This window comes from Vespula vulgaris, chromosome 1, assembly GCF_905475345.1.
Source record: "Vespula vulgaris chromosome 1, iyVesVulg1.1, whole genome shotgun sequence".
Taxonomy (NCBI): Eukaryota; Metazoa; Arthropoda; class Insecta; order Hymenoptera; family Vespidae; genus Vespula; species Vespula vulgaris.
In genome coordinates this window covers 10920172-10938715 of record NC_066586.1, presented here as the reverse complement: position 1 = coordinate 10938715, position 18544 = coordinate 10920172, and the positions used below count along the sequence as shown (strand labels likewise).

Below are 18544 nucleotides of genomic sequence, written 5' to 3'. Positions count from 1 at the left end.
CATCGAGGGTCGATAATACAGGATGTTCCATTTAATTCTGAAATATCTACGTTGCATTTGATAATAAAAGAAAGAAAATATTTAAAAAAAGCATGATTCTATACAAAGGAAGAAATTTTTTTATTAGCACAAAATTATTTTCAACGTTATTTGAATCAAAGAATTTTTATCCTTTTATATTATTTCGTACCGTCAAAATATCTCTGTATTTCAAGTGCTCGAGTTATGGTTAAAACATCCTGTACGTATGTATATTGTATTAGCTTTCCGTACATTACATACGATGTTGCATTGTTAGGTAGTAACGTATAACGTGATCGCATTGCATGGATCAAATCAGAATTTTGTTTGTCCATTTCCCGACTATTTGCGAATTTCATGTCTTGATCGGCTTAAATACGCGTGTTTCATCTGCTATTCCTTTATATAAAGGGTTTATCTTGCGTATCTCTCGCTGGACGATAATCAGATTTATCGGCCCGGGAAGTATTTTCAAATCCCTTTACTTTTTTACTCGATGCGGCCCACGGATAAACAGCTTTTGAAGGACGAATTATTTACCGTTCGAGGCGAGCACGTTACGCTCCGTTTCAAAGAAGATTCGAATCCATCTCATTCCGCATTTCAAGTACATATATTTGTTTCTTCTTAGTCAACCTTCTCCTAGCTATGAACTCTTTATTCCACATATACATATCTGTATATAGGTATACAAATATCGTATGCCTTTTGGTGAATCGGTGGACTCTCACGAATGCACGTTGGTGCATTAATTTACCGTCTCTTGACGAAAACATATTACTTAATGTTTAATCTATTAACTAGAAAAACTATCCCTATCATTCGAGGGGACTTGACGTTAAATCTTTAACACATACTTTGTCTTTCATAACATCGACACATCTTCGTCTTGTTAAGAGTCGATTGCTACATTAAACTCTTTGCTTGTTCTATACATCATATATTATAAACATTCCAATATTACATTTTTTTTTGAATTTACAATTTTTTTCTTGTGTTTTATGGAAACTAAAACTTTTTCTTAATAGAATATATCATTTATATCTACCGTAATTTAAACAAGCAAAAGATTCAAATTATTCGCATTGTGAACCATCTCATAATACTATAATGCATTTTCGCTCATAATGAATATATTCAACAGACATAAAAAGAAAGCATAAAATATTGATAGATTGATAAAAATCAGATGGACAGAGAGTTTGATATAAGAAAAGATTTTAATAGAACGTCAACCATCGGGCCAATCCAAGCGAAATTCGACCCGCACTTTTAGCAAGGAAGGATATTATCTACATGAGACATAAGTTTTAATTCCAGATGAGAACAATCATATCCCGTCCGACGAGTCAACGGTCTTTCCACTTTAGGCCACCAACGCTAGGACCGCCGATCGAAGTTGTCTGGTTTTACATCACGGTAGAGGGCGATCTCATATATGTGTTTCATGTAAAACATGCCTCGAGCATCGACAGCTAAGTTACCTCGCGACGACCACCCCTTTTTGCCACCCTTACCTCCCACTCGCTCTCCACGTTACACGTTGAACCTATCCGAACGTGCACGGTTTACACGTCCATGTACCTAATGTTTACAGTGTTAGGTCTATTGGATTAGGCCATACATAAAGCACCTCGTTCTCTTTGATATGCACGTATGTGCATATCAAGAACTCTCTCTCTCTCTCTCCCCCTCCCTCTTTCATACACACACACACACACACACTTTCCAAATGAGCGTGCTGTGTGATCGAGCGTGCTTTCATTAGTCGAACTCGATCCCCGAGAGACGATCACACGAAGAACCAACGCCGTTCGAATTTTCTACCTCTCATATCGTTACAATAACGATCCTTTCAATCTTTTCTATTCTGTAAGTTTTCATTGTTATTATTATTATTATTATTATTATTATTATTATTATTATTATTACTTTGGAAATAACGAAGATTATAAGCGCGGACTTAACAACACAATTGTATCGAACTTCTACAAGAATTGTCTATTACCGTTTAAAAGATCAATCGAGTTCTCGATATTTTTTATTTTCTTTATAGAAAAAAATGATGAAAATTTATTGGACAATCAACACTATAAGAAAGACGTTACTTTGGAAGAATTGGACGTTCTTATCTTCTTAAAAAAGTTATAACGAAAAATTGTGCTCGTGCGAGCCATTTCTCTCGTTCGTTTCTTTTCAACATCCAAACCGTGAGGCGCACGCTTTCTAGCAATTGGCCCGGCTAGTAGGGTGGAAGATCGTGAACGGAGATATGAGCCCGCGTTCTCCGCATATAGGGAATTTCCTCCTTCGTATCCCAGCAGATTGAAACATTGCTCATTCAAGAATCGCAATGATCGTTAATCTTGCACGAATTGCGCTGTCTCTCTCTCTCTCTCTCTCTCTCTCTCTCTCTCTCTCTCTCTCTCTCTCTCCCTCGCTTTCTCTCTCTTTCTCTCCCACTCTCAATAATTACGGGACAATGTATAAGCTTAGAAATTAACCCTCTAATTATTAACACTGCTGATTGTTAAAATAAATTTCCTTTCTATGTTACTATTACTAGTAATTAAAATAGAAAATATCAGCCTTATATAATTTAATGTATTACTTTTTTATTACTTGGAATTCATTGATAAATTTATCAGTAATATCATGTAATATTTATACATCATAAATAAATATATATATAATATTACATAGATATATACATATATATCTAAATGATATTACTTTTATAAATTAGATAGATCAGATCAGCAGTATAGACATTCGAAGCACCTTGAATTTAAAAGATTAAGATTGTTAATAGCTTTCTCTCTGTTTCTCTCTCTCTCTCTCTCTCTCTCTCTCTCTCTCTCTCTCGTTCTCTTTTACTAAGTTTAAAAAGAAATTCTTAAAAATAAATTACATAAATTATATTTTCTTTATCAAGCTATTACAATTTACTATAAATAATTAACATTCATTCTATTATAAAGAAGTTTACATTAATACAATAGAAAGTGCAATTTTTGATTAACCGACGAACGTTTCTCAAACCATTGCGTAAGTCTTCGAAACTCGAACGTAATCAAATCGGTGTATTGGCATGGCCGAGAAAGGCTCGATTAAATTCACGGTTACGCGAAGTTTGCGGCAATTGAAACGGAGAGCGGGTCAAACTGGTTTCAGAGAAAGAAGTAGAAAAAGGAAAATAGAAAAGAAAGAGAAGAAGAAAAAAAGGAGAGAGAGAGAAAGGGAAGGGGGGAAAGAGAAAGAGACGATAGAAGGAGAAAAGATAGAGAAGAAAAAGAGTCTGGATCGTAGGGAACACGAAAAGAATCCACGGGAGAAAACGGCTGGATGTTACGGAGGATAGAGGAGTGAGAGGAGAAAGAGAGAGTAGAGAGGAAAAGGAGGAGTGAAAGAGGAAAAGAGGAGAGGAGAAGGAGGAGTGAATGAGGAAGAGGAAAGGAGAAGGACGAACGAAAGAGGAAAGTCGAAACCCGCGCCGAGGAAACATAGGAGCGCGTTCCACCGTACAATACACGCGGAGGAACACGCGGGCTTTTTCTCGAGACACGTAGAGATATATACTACATGTAAAGAGAGAGAAAGAGAGAAAGAGAGTGATGTGCGCGCGCGCGTACGAGCGAGAAACACGCGAGTACCATGGGCCGTTTCGCACGTACGTTTCACGAAGAAGAAGGAGGAGGAGGAGGAGGTTGAGAAGGAGGAGGAGAGGAAGAAGGAAAGTGTGAGCGAAAATACACACAAGAAAGATACAGCATGTACGCGCTTATATATACACGTGCGCACCCACACACACTCAGAAAGAATAGACAGAGAAGAGAATACAGACACATAGATCGCATACTTATGCCGGTGCTGTGCACATAAAGTTAGGGGGCCGCGCGTTCTCTTTCCTACGCTGCCGCACAAGAATAAGAAACACGGTAGCATACATAAACAAGGAGGTTGGGGATGCAGCAATTTAAAACGTACCCCGGAATTCCTCCCAACGGGGCCGTAGAGCGGCCCTCTATATTACGAATTCCCCTCCTCTTTCTCCTCCTCCCCCACCACCTCTCACCCTTTCTTTTTCTCGTTCTCTACGGCATCCACGCTACGAAATTTCGGTCGCGTAAGAAGATCGAAACTGCTTGCGATCGCATAATTTCTTTTCGATTTCATCTTGTCTATCTAAATGTATGTGTGTGTGTGTAGTAGTAGTAGTAGTAGTAGAAGCAGTAGTAGTAGTAGTAATAATAGTACTAGTAGTAGTAGTAGTGTAGTAGTAGTAAAATAGTAGTAATAGTAATAGTAGTAGAGTAATATACGTCGGTAAAAAATAAAAATTAAGAAATAAAAGAAAAAATGATGAATCCATAAACGAACGATCTCCGTAAAGCTTTTTCTCGCAAATTATTAAAACTCTACGACATTGTCGAGTTCCTCTCGATAGATCTCGGCTAGTACAAGGCTCGTAATAAACTTTTATGAGACGTTAACCGCGTATAATATCGAAGTGGAAATCCTTGGCTTTACATGATGACGCCCATTATGCAGATCCTACGTCGTCGTAGTCGTCGTTGTCGTCATCTTCGTCGTCGTCGTGGCAATGTCGCGGATAAGTCAAATAGCGATAACAATGGCGGGAGGGAATTTGAAGTTGTGCGGCTCTGAACGTTCTGAAGGTAGGGCGATTGGCTGTTTGAACGGCGGTGTCGCCTCAGGCTGCCGTGTTTGCAGACATAAGGGAGTCGAGGTCGGTCGGTTCTCTCTCTCTTCTCTCTCTCTCTTTCTCTCTCTCTCTTTCTCTCTCTCTCTGCCTTTCTCTGTCTCTCTCTCTCTCTCTCTCTCTCTCTCTCTCTCTCTCTCTTTCCCTTTCTCTCGTTCTCTCTCTCTCTCTCTCTCTCCTTCTCTTCCTTCGTGAAGTGCGCACACGCGATGACTTTGGATTCCAGAGAAAGAGAGAGAAAGAAAGAAAGATAGATAGATAGAGAGAGAGAGAGAGAGAGAAAGAGAAGGAGAGAGAAAGAGAGAGAAAGTGGATGGAGAGGGTACAGAGACGAGGGAGTTCAATTGGTGGCGGCAATCCTAGTAATGTACCCGTGGGGCTGTGTCAAAGTGCCTTCTAGAAGAGAACGATGTTGCATTCAGCATTCTAAAACTTCTTTCTTGCTACGCGAAAGGGCCGTAAGCTCGAGAGAATGAAAAAAGAGAGAAAGAAAAGAGATATTCCTGTTCTTGTACCAACGATTTTATTCGAATTTCCACGCATAAGCATTACACATTTTCGGTTCCTTCCAAACAGGACTGTCGAAGAAAAATTGACATCAGAGAGAATGACCATGGATGCCGTTCGAAATTTTCCAACTCAAGAAAAATGATATCGTTAAAGAAGACTCGATGAGAAAGAAGTTCGATGCTTCTTACGTTCGCACCTTTCTACTCGAAGTATGGCAAACTTTTAAAAAGGCGACGATCTCTTAATAATACATATCGTGGTGGTGGAAGCGACCGGTAAAACAGTTATAAAAACAGCGGTAACTACGTTAGAATCAATTATTTAAGATGCAGAGCTCCGTAAAGAGAGAGTGGAGCAGTCGTAAAGGGGGTGGAAGAAAGTAATGCCGTTCGTGGAAGGATGCTGGTGTCTCAAGGAGGTGCCTTCGGGCGAAGAAAGAGAGAGAGAGAGAGAGAGAGAGAAAAGAGAGAAAGAAAGGATAGATGGAGAGAGAGAGAGAGAGAGAGAGAGAGAGAGAGAGAGAGAGAGAAGCAAAAGGAGAGAGGTAAGATGGCTATCGCGGGGATTATAAAGGCCGTAGTTAAAAGTTGCTTCGACTATCAGGGGACTGACCGGCCGGAGACGAAGTCGAGCGTTATTGCAAGACGCTCTCGTTTCGTGTGAACTGCGAAAAGTTTGAAAAACATTCGATAAACCTTTAGAACTAGCTGAAATTCGAGAGAAAGAGACGATCGATCGTGAATCACTTCCGATCGGTTATTTAGATCTTACTCCTATTTAAAATGACCGTACATGTTTGGAACGAAGAAGATGACAACGACTTTGACATAGTGATCATTGGTGCTGGTTTAACGGGACTTAGCACAGCGTACAATATACTTAGAAGAAAACCCGCTTTAAGTATACTGATCATCGAAGGAACCGGTAATAATTCATAATTTTTCTCATATTTCCAATCGAAACAGTATATATACTTTCTTACAAACGAGATTCTTTCGTCATAAAATCTTATGTATATCTTATATCTTTACGATTACTATAGATAAAGCCGGAGGACGCATTTTATCACAGAATTACAGCGAGAGCTTTTACGCCAGTCTCTTGCAAGAACGCGTCACTCAACTTATCCATAGACTGAACATAAATACTTGCCCGAGACAGAGCACAGATGGAAAAAGAGTGTTTTTTACGAAAAATGATCCCGTAGAAAATTTTCCAAGCTTATTCGCAGCTGAAATTCGCTACTTTATTCAAGTTGTAATTATTTATTTGGATCATTGATTTTCAGAAATAATATTCTTAGACTCGAGATCTGATTTTCTTCTTTTTTGTTCAGATTCAAAAGAATTGTTTAAAACCATGTTTCAAAACCTATGTCAAGAATAAGATTACACGTAAATTAGCCACTACCAGCGTCGATCAACTACTGAAACAACTTGTGTTCTTCTCCTATGCCAGATCCATATGCAGTTCACTTATTTATAGCACATGCGGTAAAATCCAATTCTGACGTTCTAACTTTTCAATCAATCCTCTTCCCTATTGGATCTTTCTATCGTATATTCGTTTATCAGGAATGAGAGATCTTCGTAAACTATCAGCGTTATGGATGTTTGTAATGTTAAATGGTGCAGGTGGATTGCTCGGTCGACTAAAAGTAACGATGGGAGATGAGAACCGTTATTTCGTTCAAGTTATTATCCAATATCCTTACAATTAAAACAATTATAATTAACAACGTACCAATAATATCGCGATATTTTTTAAAATTTCAACGAAAAAAGGAAAGATTGCCCTATTTGACAGGGTGGAATGACGCGAATAACCGAAGAATTATTAAAATATATACTTGCCGAAGATGGTCATATAATTTATAATGAAATTGTTACAAATATTCAATTCAACGACGATAGAGCTTATTGTTATACTACACAAAATTGTTTCAAGTACGTTCAAATAATATTAAGTTATATATATACACGCGCGCGCGCGCGTACACAGATATTTGTATAGAATTAATTGATATTAATCATCGTATGAACATGCGTATTAAAGTAATATTTTCGTAAATAATTTTCATAAATTCAATTGTATACGGCTATATAGATGTGACATCGTGGTGATAGCAGTACCACCCCCGGAAAACTCTCAAATTCGTATCGAACCATCTTTACCTGCATACGTATCTCAATCCCAAACATCATTCCTACATAGTGATAACATATTTTTCAACGTATTTTACAAGAAACCTTTTTGGAAAGATAAGTATAACGGCAATGTTTTAGCCACATTAGAATCCAATACTATCTTAAATATCGCCTATGATGCAACCTGTAATAACGCAAACAGAGGAATTATAGCTGGATTTCTTAATGATACCAATGTTGTATCGAATACAGCGAAATTACAATTGTTCGAAACGCTAAGTAAATGTTTTCAAGATGAGGAAGCGAAACGTTATATCAATTACAAAGAACTTCAACGATCTGCGAACGAAGATATTGTAATTAAATTAGAAAGTGGTTGGCCTATGAGCATTATGCAACCATCTCATGTATTTAATCCTGTTGATCAAATAAATGCATCCAACGATAGGTATGAATATTCCATTGATCTATTACAAATGTATATTTTTGAAGTATTTTAAAGGTAACTCTTATTCTATAAGAATTCTCTTCGCTGCTAGCGAATATGCTACAAAATGGCCTGGAATGATAGATGGTGCAATCGAGATTGGCGAAGTAACAGCGTGCCTGATACTTTTAAAACTTAGACCACAATCTTTAGAGACTGCTGACATGGTAACTATGTACGTTTTAAATTTACCAATTCATTATACAATCACTACCTGATATTTTTTAATAAATATTTTGTTTAAAAATAAATATTTTGTTTAAAAAATATACAAATCTCGATGTTTTACTTTTGATACAGATCAAAAAGCCTCATCACCCAGAGATCGTTCCACACTGAAATAGCCATGATGCAATATTTTTGTTTAGCAATAAACGCAGTCATTTTTCTTTCATTTTTACACATGGCATATGACAAATATTAATGATGATATAAATTTACTAACTAAATCAAATAATTTCAATAACCTTTATTTTTTATGAAATCATACATAAGATTCAGGAAATTCAAATGTGACATCCCGACCCGTCAGTTTCTTATAGACAGAAGCAAAAGTATCAACCTAAAAAAAATAACAAAGAATCTTTGAAATTGCAAATAGCGGTACATGTATGACGACAATACAATCTGTATATGTATTTTATGTGTGATTTAATCACACGACTAACACCATGAAGACATACCTTATGCTCAATGTTTGTCTGTTCATTCTTATCCAAATGCACTTTGATCAACTGCTTGCCTTCTGCTTTAACACGAATGCGTTTACCAACTATTTCAACTGGATATACCAAATCTTCCAAAAGAGCATCATATACAGCGGTTAATGTACGGCTATAAAGTTAAACAATGTCATATATTTAATGTTAATGCATATATAACATTCTATTAGATTACACAAAATTTGAGCAATGTATTTTCATAAGACAACGATATCAATATAAAAATGTTTATAAATAATTGTATTTGCACTGATATAATTAACAAATAATTATATCACCTTCTTGGCCTCTTTTGCTTATTCTTTGTACGAGTTTTCCTTGTTGGTTTAGGTAAGATTTTTCTTTCACCTACAAACATGACATGTTTACCCGAGAACTTCTTTTCTAATTCACGTACCAGCCTTGTATGAATCTTCTGGAATGCTTTCAACTTTGGCATCGGTACATAAATAATAATCGACTAAAATGAAAGTAAACATCAATCAATTTCATAAAAATTAAGCGTTTCGACCTTTTCTTACGTATCACGTATATACATATAAAGGAAATTTGTACGTGAGATAGTTGTATCAAAAAATATTTTACCTTCTTATTATTGGTCTCGATTTCTCTCGCTTTAGTGATATAAAGCTCTCTCAGTTGTGATTTTAAATCACTATTCATTTCTAGCTCCAAAAGAGCTTGTGAAATACTAGCTTCAAACTGATCGGGCTCAGCGCCACCGCTTTTTATAATTTTAGCGTTTGCCGTGAACATCTGAAAATAATTAGGTTATGTTACTATTGATGCAAATTTTACACCACTGATTTAAAACTAACTTTACTACTGCAATAAAATATTAAAAAGTCTAATAATAATCTTTTTAAATCACTAGATAACACTTCAAAACGACGATATATTATCAAACTAAAATCTTTCGGATGTCACACGGTATGCAACATCCATCGGTATCAACTTGCTGAGCATGTCATCTGCGAAAAATATTCACTTCCATATCACTTTAAGGAATTTTTAATCACATTCACAAAGTAATTTAACATTCTTTTTTAAACTTTTCTGTTAAATCAGAAAGAAGCTCTAAAAAGCACGTACCTTGACGGCTTCACGACCGCATGAAAGAGAAGCGGAAGAAAGAATGAAACATAGATATGCAACTTCCATACAAGTATGATTTGCTCATCTTTTAACATATGCTCAGGATTGGTGGATTTATCGAGAGCAAAATATCAGCCAATAGTATATGAATATATTTTTACGAACTTCTATAAAAAATCTTTATAGTAATTAGTAAATATATTTCCTTTTCTATCTATCAAAATAAATTTATATAGAAAATATTACAAAACTATAAAAGTATTATTCTATAATACGTCTATATGTATGTGAACAGAATAGTCAGTATCGTACAAAGAACATAGATCACAAATGTAACGGTTACTAGATGGCAGTATGAACGCGTTTCTGGAACATATTCCTATTATTCTAGATACTAATCTTGAACATTATATACTTGGACTATTCATTGTATTACGTTGAATTGTGCTTAGTACCACTACCGACAAAGAAAAAGCTGGTTACGAAATATTATAAAATATTAAGAAGTGTGTAGGATGTAAACGTTTTCTCAATAATGAATTGTATATTAATATGTTAAACGATTATTTTTGGATACATACTCGATATATAATTACGCATATTATAAGCTTGCAAAGCAAGAAATTTTTTATGGTCGGCTTATTATGATTGGTGTTTATACACCGCGAACCGAATGTGAATCAAAACTTCTTCATTATATAAATATATATGCTTATCGTTGTTTCATTAAAATAGTGAAAAATGAGTTCTGGATTTATATCAGAAGCTGAAATAGCGGAGCAAAGGAGAATAAGACAAGAAGAATGGGACCGTGTACGAACAGCTGACCAACCTTTAGGTTATTATCGTATAAGTTATTCAACTGTTCTTTATTTATCAAGTGTCATGCCTATCAAATTTAAGTAGTCTGTTAATTCTATGTAATGAAACAAAACTATAAGAAAAAATTAGAATTTTAAAGTCAATATAAAATATTTAAACTATTAGTAAATATATTCTTTTTCTCTTCAATTGTATTCTCGCAAAATATTTATAATATAACAGTAAAATGATTAATATTTTATCATATTTTTCAAATAAAAGAATATATAAGACACGTGGTTATAAAAGTCTGATAAATACGATAATATAAAATTTACTTTTTAGAACCTCCTGAAGAATCATATGATCCTAGATCTTTGTACGAACGATTGCAAGAACAAAAAAACAAAAGAGATGCAGAATATGAAGAAGCGCATAAACTTAGTAAGCTGAAATTATTTTTTATCAAATTAAATTTATTAGAAACAACATTATTATTATTGTTTTCCAGAAAATATGATAAAAGGATTGGATGATGATGAAGTGGAATTTTTAGATTTGGTTGATAGGACCAAGTTAGAAGAAGAGCGTAAAAAAAATCTTGAAGAAGAAAAAGAAATGCGTGATTTCAAAGCTGCTGTTGCTTCTTTACAAGAAAAGTCATTAGATGAAAGATTAAAACAAGAATTAAAAAAACCTCAGACCACCAACAAGAATATTTGTAGTAGCAGGTAAAATATTAAATCAAAATACATTTGTTATATTTCAATTGATCGTTATAATTACATTAATTATTGCAAATTCTATTCATAATTAATAATTTCTTCAATGTCAAATCAAAAAAAGATAAGTGAAAAAGAAGTTAATTAAATAATTGCTTTAAAATTTTATTAAAAGATTTACTTTATCTTTTAGTGGTCGTAATTCACAGTTAAAACTATTGGCAGGTGTAGTTGTGAAAAAGTCAGAAAAACCAAAGTTGAGTAAGTCAGAATGAAAACTTATGAAGTATAATATAAACATTCAGTTAAAAATTTGCTCATGAATTAATAATTTAGGTGAAAACAAAGGTGTCAAAAGAAAATTGTCTTCGCCAGAACCAGATAAATCTTTAACAAAGGAGGATGACCCTCATTTACAATATCCACAAATACTAAATGCCGAATCAAATATGCTTGTGGAAAATAAAAATTCATGTTTATCTAACACAATGATAAATCATACAGGAGGGATGAAATGTATTGGTATTTTACCAGGACTTGGTTCTTATGATGATTCGAGCGATAGTGACTGTAGTTCAGATACTGATCAAGATCCAGAGTTAAATCAATCTAAATATGATCTTTTAGGACGTAAAATAGAAGCTGCAAAAGATAAGGAGAAAAGCTGAATGGAAAGTATAAGTAAATTTTTTTTCAAATAATAAGATGAGTGGCATTTTATTGTAACTAGTTGTGAAATCAGAAAATATAATCATAACTTAAATTTTTAATTTTGAAAATATTAAAGTTCCAATATATGATGCGTGGATATATAAAAATTGAATTATTCTCTTAAAAAGGTCGTGTGATTTTTATTTTTATTTTAGCTATATATTATATGTTAATACAATAAGATTAATTAAAGAATGAAGAATGTAATTATATGGGGGTATAAATGTATTAAGCAAAGACGACCAAAAAATTTACATTCCTATACAATCGATAAATGGTTCTAATCTACGTTTTTTCTAATTGGTATTAATAGTACTTTAAATTGTTGACGAAATATCAACAATGAATAACTTATGTATATATACATATATATATGTATATATGAGCCGTTTTTTAAACGGTACATATCCGATCTTTATGCCGAAATATTTAATGTTTTGTATTTTAAAATATTTAAAATATTGTTAAATGTGCTAATAAGCTTGTTTTATGCTTTTAAAATTTCAAATATGCTTAATTTTATTATGTGTGACCATTTTTATAAATATTCTCAAAGTACAACTGTTTTTGTTAATTGCATTTTCAAAAAAAAAGTGAAAATCGTGAATATCAAATTTAAATTTATATTATAATTAAGAAAAACTTTTTGAAACTTGATTCTAAAATAAATAATGACAATTATAAAATAAAGATGTATTGAACATAAAAATTTATTCATTTGATAAATATTTTTGAGAGTACTATTATAAGTTTAATGGGGAAACAACTTTAAAAAAATGAAAGTACATCGTGGATAATATTAAGGATAATATTAATAACTCTTATTCATCTTTTAGTCTTCATTTGGCTTCATACAAAGTGTCCTAAATATTCATGGTGGACAGGAGATACATAAGGTAATGAACTTATCATATCATTGTATTTATCTACTACTATAAATTTTGAATTAGTATATAATAGTAATATTATTATTTTGCTCAAATATTTTGATATTCCACATGTCACTATAAGTTATAATATGTTCTTGAGCTGTAACATTCTGAATGTTTTTATAAAATATATAGTATTTTTTAATTAGGCCAGAATCAGTCATAAGCTCTTATGTTCCACAAACATAATTAATGAATAGGTTTATACCAGTTTCAAAAAAAATCATTCTTATAATTTCATTTTTAAGTTTCTTTTGACTAATTCGTAAAAATTGTACTATATTGATTTTGTTACAAATATAAAAAAGAGAAATTTATCTCTGAGTATCTATCGCTAAAATTAGTTTTAATTCACTTTTTCGATTGGACTTATATCATTTATAGAAAAACGGCTCGTATATATTTTAATTGTATTGTACATAAATTATAATATATAGATTCTTTTCTTCTTACTGTTTTATAAGCTTTTTTAGTGTATATAAAATTCTAATTTGCTTATATCTTTATAATAAATATTTAGCTTATATAGATTCATTTAATATAAATTACTAAATAACATACATGATCTATCACTATAACATATCTTTTTTGAAATTTTCTTAAATTATTTAATTATTTTTGCAATAATAAATTTGTAGTATTCATTTTTATTTTATATTCTAATGACCTAAAGCCACATTTACAAATAAAAACACTTTGTAGCGAATCAAGTTCGCCACAGTTATAACCTTAAATGAAAATCGATCATGCAAACATTATTTAATGAAAAACAGCCAACAAATAATAATCCTGTACAAATGAAGACATTTTGTAATATGTTTCATTTTATTGTTCTCTACGTGTATGCAAAATCCTGCTAAACAAACGTGTTCTCGTACGTATACATTTTTACATATATATATATACGTATATATGACAAGTAACTCCCATGTAAAACTAAGTTCCTAGAAAATATATTATACGAATTCGTTGTACAAAACAATGAATTAAAACAAAAAATAGGCTTAAGTTTCAAAAATTAAGAAAATTATACTACTTTTTTTTTTAACTATTAAAAGCCGAATAAAATAATTTTCAAATTTTTATTTTATTTCTTTAACGAACAAAAAGTAGCTATAACACAGCTATTAACGAAATACTCATACATACAGAACGTTTTACAAAAGTAAAATAATATCATGTAGGAATACCATATTATAAAGGGGTTACTTGTATAGCCATACTCTTGATAGACATAATAATTTCATTTTTTTTTATACGATGCGTGTTTTAGGGCTATTTAATCAAGATTTTTTTACCTTATTGAGATATTAGTTGAAAAAATGGAAGGAAATACTTATTATATAGAAACTACATTTATGAAATATGAAAATCCACAATTTTTGTGGCCTGTTCAACAATTTCATTCTAATACAATATTAATGTCACCCGTGTTTCTATTACCATCTTGTACATATACAGCTACGATGGAGCATACTGGTCGTAATCTAACTTTACAATTTGATTTTGACGAGAAACAATATGGCGGATATTTAAATGTTGTATATTCTTTGTTAGATTGTTGTCAAAAGACACAGATTATAAATGGGACCAATAAATCAATCATATATCAAAACTTGTCTTCATTTTACAGCAAATTTGATCTGTCACTTAAAGTCACTCATATGCTTCCTGTAACTAAACAATTGCCCAATTTCAAGATAAAACATATACGAGAAATAATGAGACATATAAGTTCATTACATTTTAATTCTGAATTAAGCGATTTAACAATATGCGTTGAAGATTCAGTATATCCTGTGCACAAATGTATACTTGGAGCACATAGTCCTGTATTTGAAAATATGTTCACATTTGGAATGAAGGAACAGAAAGAAGACAGAGTTTATATAACTGATTTAACAAAAGGAACATGTACTTCTATGTTGTCTTATATATATACTAATAGACTTGAAGATTTAGATAATATTGCAAGTGAACTTATTTTTATAGCTGACATGTATAACATATTAGATTTGGTAAAATTATGTAAAGGTGCTTTGATCAAACAAATGAACGAAGAGAATGTATTCGACACTCTTGTTATTGCAGATAAATTACATATGCATGATCTAGAATTACTTTGTCTTCAATATATAGCGCACAACAAGACCATTATTCATTCAAGCAAGGAATATGAAGATATAAAGAAATATCCAAATATAGTAGCAAAAATATTGGATTACTTCATGGGCTAAAAATACTTTATTGTTTTATCAAAATCTTAGTGTATTAAATCGATATGAATAAAATTAAATAAATTTCTTTTCTATAATTTTATGTTCTGCAATTTCAATTTTTCCATACAATTAATAAGTAGTTCTTATTTATATTTCTTCTAATTGGTATTAAGAGTATTTTATTTCAAATCGTTAAAAAAATATAAACAATGACTTATGCACACAGGATATAATAAAATTTCAGAAATTGATTCCTCATATATAGAAAAAAAAAATCTAAAAGTCTATCAATATCTTTAGATCCAAAAATGCTTAATTTCTGAGTCATACTACCAGTTAACAGTACATATAATAGTTTAGTACGACTCGTGAACGTAATAATACTTGATTGACTATAACTAGCGATAAGATCTTAAACATTTTGCTTCGAATCTGTTTCATTTGTTTTAGTGAATTCAAATTTTGAAAAATTTGAATTACCTCGAATGTGATTTGAAGCATACGAAGTCTTGAAAATCTTGATAAATCTCGAGTCTTCTGTCACTTTCATTGTTATATCGATAATGGACACACGCTGAAACAGTTCTAATTACTTCGAAAATTATTGAATATCTTGATGGTTAATTCATACATTTCAAAGTCTTAAAAGTTTCGATAAATTTTAAAAGCTAGATGAGTGAATATCCAATATAAATAGATATAAATATTTTATATCAATATAAATAAATATAAATATTTTATAAGCTTTCTGATTACTTTTGTTCAAGCTATATCATTAACATAAAATATTTAAAAATTTACTTAACATTAATGTACTATTGTGTATAATATAATATAATAATATAGATTACAGTAATTATATTTTCAAAGATAAATAAATATTAGAACCATTTCAACAATTTACGACATTTTTTTCTTTTTCACTTTAATTTGTTTCGTAAAAAAAAAAAACCGCGAACTTTTCGTAATAATAGTTTTATGAATTGTATTCAGAATACTAAAATAAGTGGATTAAAGAATTTTAAATAATACCTTGTTACTAAACAAGTAATAAAAATTAGTAATGGTATAAGATTTAATATATTGCGCGCAAAAAATCCATTCGCTGATACAATATAAGTGACAATATATTCTAGATTTATCAAAATCATTAAGAATTATAAACTTAAAATTATGTTCGAAATTACGATACAGATGCAAAACGGTTTGAAGTATCCGAGATCTCATTATGTAAATTCATGGTTGCTTGAAAAAAGATTCATGACTTATCAAAAATTCAAAATCTATATTAACTATATTAAGTTTCGAATCATATTCGAAGAGTTTGAAATTGTCGTCATTTGTTTAGATTCAATGCGATTCGATTACTAACTATAACGAACTAATTTGAATGAACAAAGAAGATTTTCGTAAATCTCTATTGGTTCGCGTATTGGAAATCAAAATTCTCAAAATGTAGATGAGTTTTCTCATCTAGACGTGCAATAATGTTTACGCCATCTAGATGTAATTACTATTGCCCTTTAAGAATTGTCACAGTTTACATCACATAATCAAATAGTTTTTCATTCTAATAAACGTTATGCAGTCAATCTCATAAAATATTTTAGATTCCTATAACTCGCTGTAAATGTTAAATTCAGAATTTTCAAACTAAAGCTCATTGGTAATCTTGTTTAACATATTTTGCATTGTATCGTCCGTAGATCAAGTGAACATTAATCAAAGAATGTTGGTTAGCATGAAACAAATTTTGTTAATTTCATGATAATCTATCAAAATATTCCCTAACAAAAATTATTACAAGTTTGTTGATTTCATATGTTCATTTATATGTTAATAGTGTGTATAGGTAAGTGCAATAAAAATACCAAAGAATCATGGAGACATATGAGAAGATACTTAAAAAAAAAAAAAGAAAAGATAATTAAAAGATCTTTTAATTTTACGTTAAAAGAAGAAAACATTCTCTTAAGATTAATAAAAAAATATAAGAATGAAATTGAGTATAAACAAATTGACTGTAATAAATAAAATAAAAGCTAATGCTTGAATAAAGCTTATCAAAGATTTCAACACGATTCTTGAAGAATTTAGAAATCTTAAAACATTAAAAAATATATATGAAAATATAAAAAAAAAGAACGAAACGTAAATTTAACGAACATAAATTATATGATAATTACATATTTAATATAATTATATTTATATATTATACATAAATTTATATATTAACCCTTTCGCTGCCAGCGAGCCGATCGGCCCTTTGCGTCTATACAAAACCTGTCATAGGTTAATGCATCAGTTCCGTGCATTTATATTCGGATTATCGCTCCTCTATATTTCTTATATATTTTTCTTTAAATTTAGACAATTTAGCATAAAATAAATATTAAAATTTTCTTAGAGAAAAATCGACATTTTTTTTATAAAACATTATAATAATATGCATATCAAATCGGCTCTGGCAGTCTTCGTATATACCGTACAAATGAGACTAGAAGGCAAAGGAATAAATATAGTTATAATCATATATATTATATATTATACATAATTATGTAGAATTTGTAAAAAAATTAGGCCATTGAATTATTTAATTTAAAACTCGAATTCTTGTTTTTCTCTTTTAGGACGGCTGCTTTAATTATTAAACTATCCAGGCGCCTCTAATCTACTTATACCAAATGACGAATACTTATATCAAATGAAGGTGCTCACAATTAAAATAAAATTATATTTATATATTATATGTAAATTTTAGTTATTAAATTACATATTTATATATTAATATGATTATGATAATTGTATTTTTAATTTCAATTTGAAAGCTCAATCGTTCTATTTGGTACAATGACGTAATCTTTCGCGGTAAATTTTTGGTTATGTTCTACTGTTGGCAATAAATATTAACTTTCGAAGTAAGGATAAAAAAAAGTAAATATTATTCTATTTGATCCTGTCTTATATTAATCTATCTTGATCCATCTCGTCCCATACTTTTTTATCTTGTACTATATTTCTACTTACTCTAACTTTTTATTTAAACGATCTTAGATATCATAGAATGTAGGGGCTATATAAAGAAATGTTTCATATAAAAGTTATTTATTTTTGGCGTAAAATAAGATAACGTTATAAAAATTATTAGTTTTTATTAAGAAAAATATAATTGACCTTAAAATGGTCTTTAAAAGACTACCGAATTAAAAATAAGTGATCTTGTTATATTTGTTCTTTGAATCAAACAATTTTTATTTGAGATTTTCTTTTCAAAAATTGCTTCCGAGATATTTAAATGTCTTAATTTAAAAAATTTACTTTGTATATAATGATTAGGTATCTGTTGACATCTTCTGTTTTAAAAATTATATAAAGCAATATCCAAATATTTAAAGTAAATAAAAATTGAAGATGTCTTTTGGGAAAAGAACATCTTAAGTGAAAAAAATTATTGCAT

At 30.9% G+C, this 18544-nt stretch overlaps 4 protein-coding genes across 13 annotated transcripts; 3 read left to right on the top strand and 1 right to left on the bottom strand.

The window, feature by feature from the left end:
* Positions 1 to 5773: 5773 nt before the first annotated feature.
* On the top strand, positions 5774 to 6558 carry LOC127064081 (uncharacterized). Its single transcript, XM_050994654.1, has 2 exons — positions 5774 to 6178; positions 6297 to 6558. Exons 1-2 carry the CDS (start codon positions 6037 to 6039, stop codon positions 6533 to 6535), a joined length of 381 nt encoding a protein of 126 aa, XP_050850611.1. The 5' UTR covers positions 5774 to 6036; the 3' UTR covers positions 6536 to 6558.
* Positions 6559 to 6781: 223 nt separating this feature from the next.
* On the top strand, positions 6782 to 8106 carry LOC127067683 (amine oxidase [flavin-containing] A-like). Its single transcript, XM_051002920.1, has 3 exons — positions 6782 to 7200; positions 7361 to 7849; positions 7923 to 8106. The coding sequence occupies exons 1-3, from the start codon at positions 7067 to 7069 to the stop codon at positions 8104 to 8106; spliced, it is 807 nt and encodes a 268-aa protein (XP_050858877.1). The 5' UTR covers positions 6782 to 7066.
* A 236-nt stretch (positions 8107 to 8342) lies between these two features.
* LOC127064019 (40S ribosomal protein S7) lies at positions 8343 to 9834 on the bottom strand. Its single transcript, XM_050994529.1, has 5 exons — positions 9703 to 9834; positions 9196 to 9366; positions 8889 to 9070; positions 8572 to 8722; positions 8343 to 8450 (listed from the first exon to the last, which is right to left on the bottom strand). Exons 1-5 carry the CDS (start codon positions 9769 to 9771, stop codon positions 8373 to 8375), a joined length of 651 nt encoding a protein of 216 aa, XP_050850486.1. The 5' UTR covers positions 9772 to 9834; the 3' UTR covers positions 8343 to 8372.
* Positions 9835 to 10122: 288 nt separating this feature from the next.
* On the top strand, positions 10123 to 17834 carry LOC127073078 (PSME3-interacting protein-like). Of its 10 annotated transcripts, none has more exons than XR_007780876.1 (7): positions 10123 to 10543; positions 10852 to 10950; positions 11063 to 11237; positions 11422 to 11489; positions 11565 to 11909; positions 12776 to 13742; positions 14142 to 15182. XR_007780876.1 is itself a non-coding variant. In XM_050988198.1 (5 exons), exons 1-5 carry the CDS (start codon positions 10447 to 10449, stop codon positions 11894 to 11896), a joined length of 816 nt encoding a protein of 271 aa, XP_050844155.1. In that variant the 5' UTR covers positions 10124 to 10446; the 3' UTR covers positions 11897 to 12066. The 10 variants fall into 10 exon arrangements, 2 of the variants coding, with proteins under 2 accessions (XP_050844155.1, XP_050870127.1); XR_007780874.1 differs by lacking the exon at positions 14142 to 15182 and adding an exon at positions 17718 to 17834 and having other exon boundaries at positions 10124 to 10543; positions 11018 to 11237; positions 12776 to 12835; XR_007780863.1 differs by lacking the exon at positions 14142 to 15182 and adding an exon at positions 17718 to 17834 and having other exon boundaries at positions 10124 to 10543; positions 11018 to 11237.
* Positions 17835 to 18544: the final 710 nt, after the last annotated feature.

Coding starts and splice junctions, on each gene's coding strand:
- LOC127064019 (XM_050994529.1), bottom strand. CDS start 9,771: ATGGAAGTTGCATATCTATGTTTCATTCTTTCTTCCGCTTCTCTTTCA. Junction 9,367..9,702: donor GCGGTCGTGAAGCCGTCAAG/GTACGTGCTTTT, acceptor AATTATTTTCAG/ATGTTCACGGCAAACGCTAA. Junction 9,071..9,195: donor TCGAGACCAATAATAAGAAG/GTAAAATATTTT, acceptor CTTTCATTTTAG/TCGATTATTATTTATGTACC.
- LOC127073078 (XM_051014170.1), top strand. CDS start 14,191: ATGGAAGGAAATACTTATTATATAGAAACTACATTTATGAAATATGAA.
- LOC127064081 (XM_050994654.1), top strand. CDS start 6,037: ATGACCGTACATGTTTGGAACGAAGAAGATGACAACGACTTTGACATA. Junction 6,179..6,296: donor ACTGATCATCGAAGGAACCG/GTAATAATTCAT, acceptor CGATTACTATAG/ATAAAGCCGGAGGACGCATT.
- LOC127067683 (XM_051002920.1), top strand. CDS start 7,067: ATGACGCGAATAACCGAAGAATTATTAAAATATATACTTGCCGAAGAT. Junction 7,201..7,360: donor ACTACACAAAATTGTTTCAA/GTACGTTCAAAT, acceptor ACGGCTATATAG/ATGTGACATCGTGGTGATAG. Junction 7,850..7,922: donor ATAAATGCATCCAACGATAG/GTATGAATATTC, acceptor TTATTCTATAAG/AATTCTCTTCGCTGCTAGCG.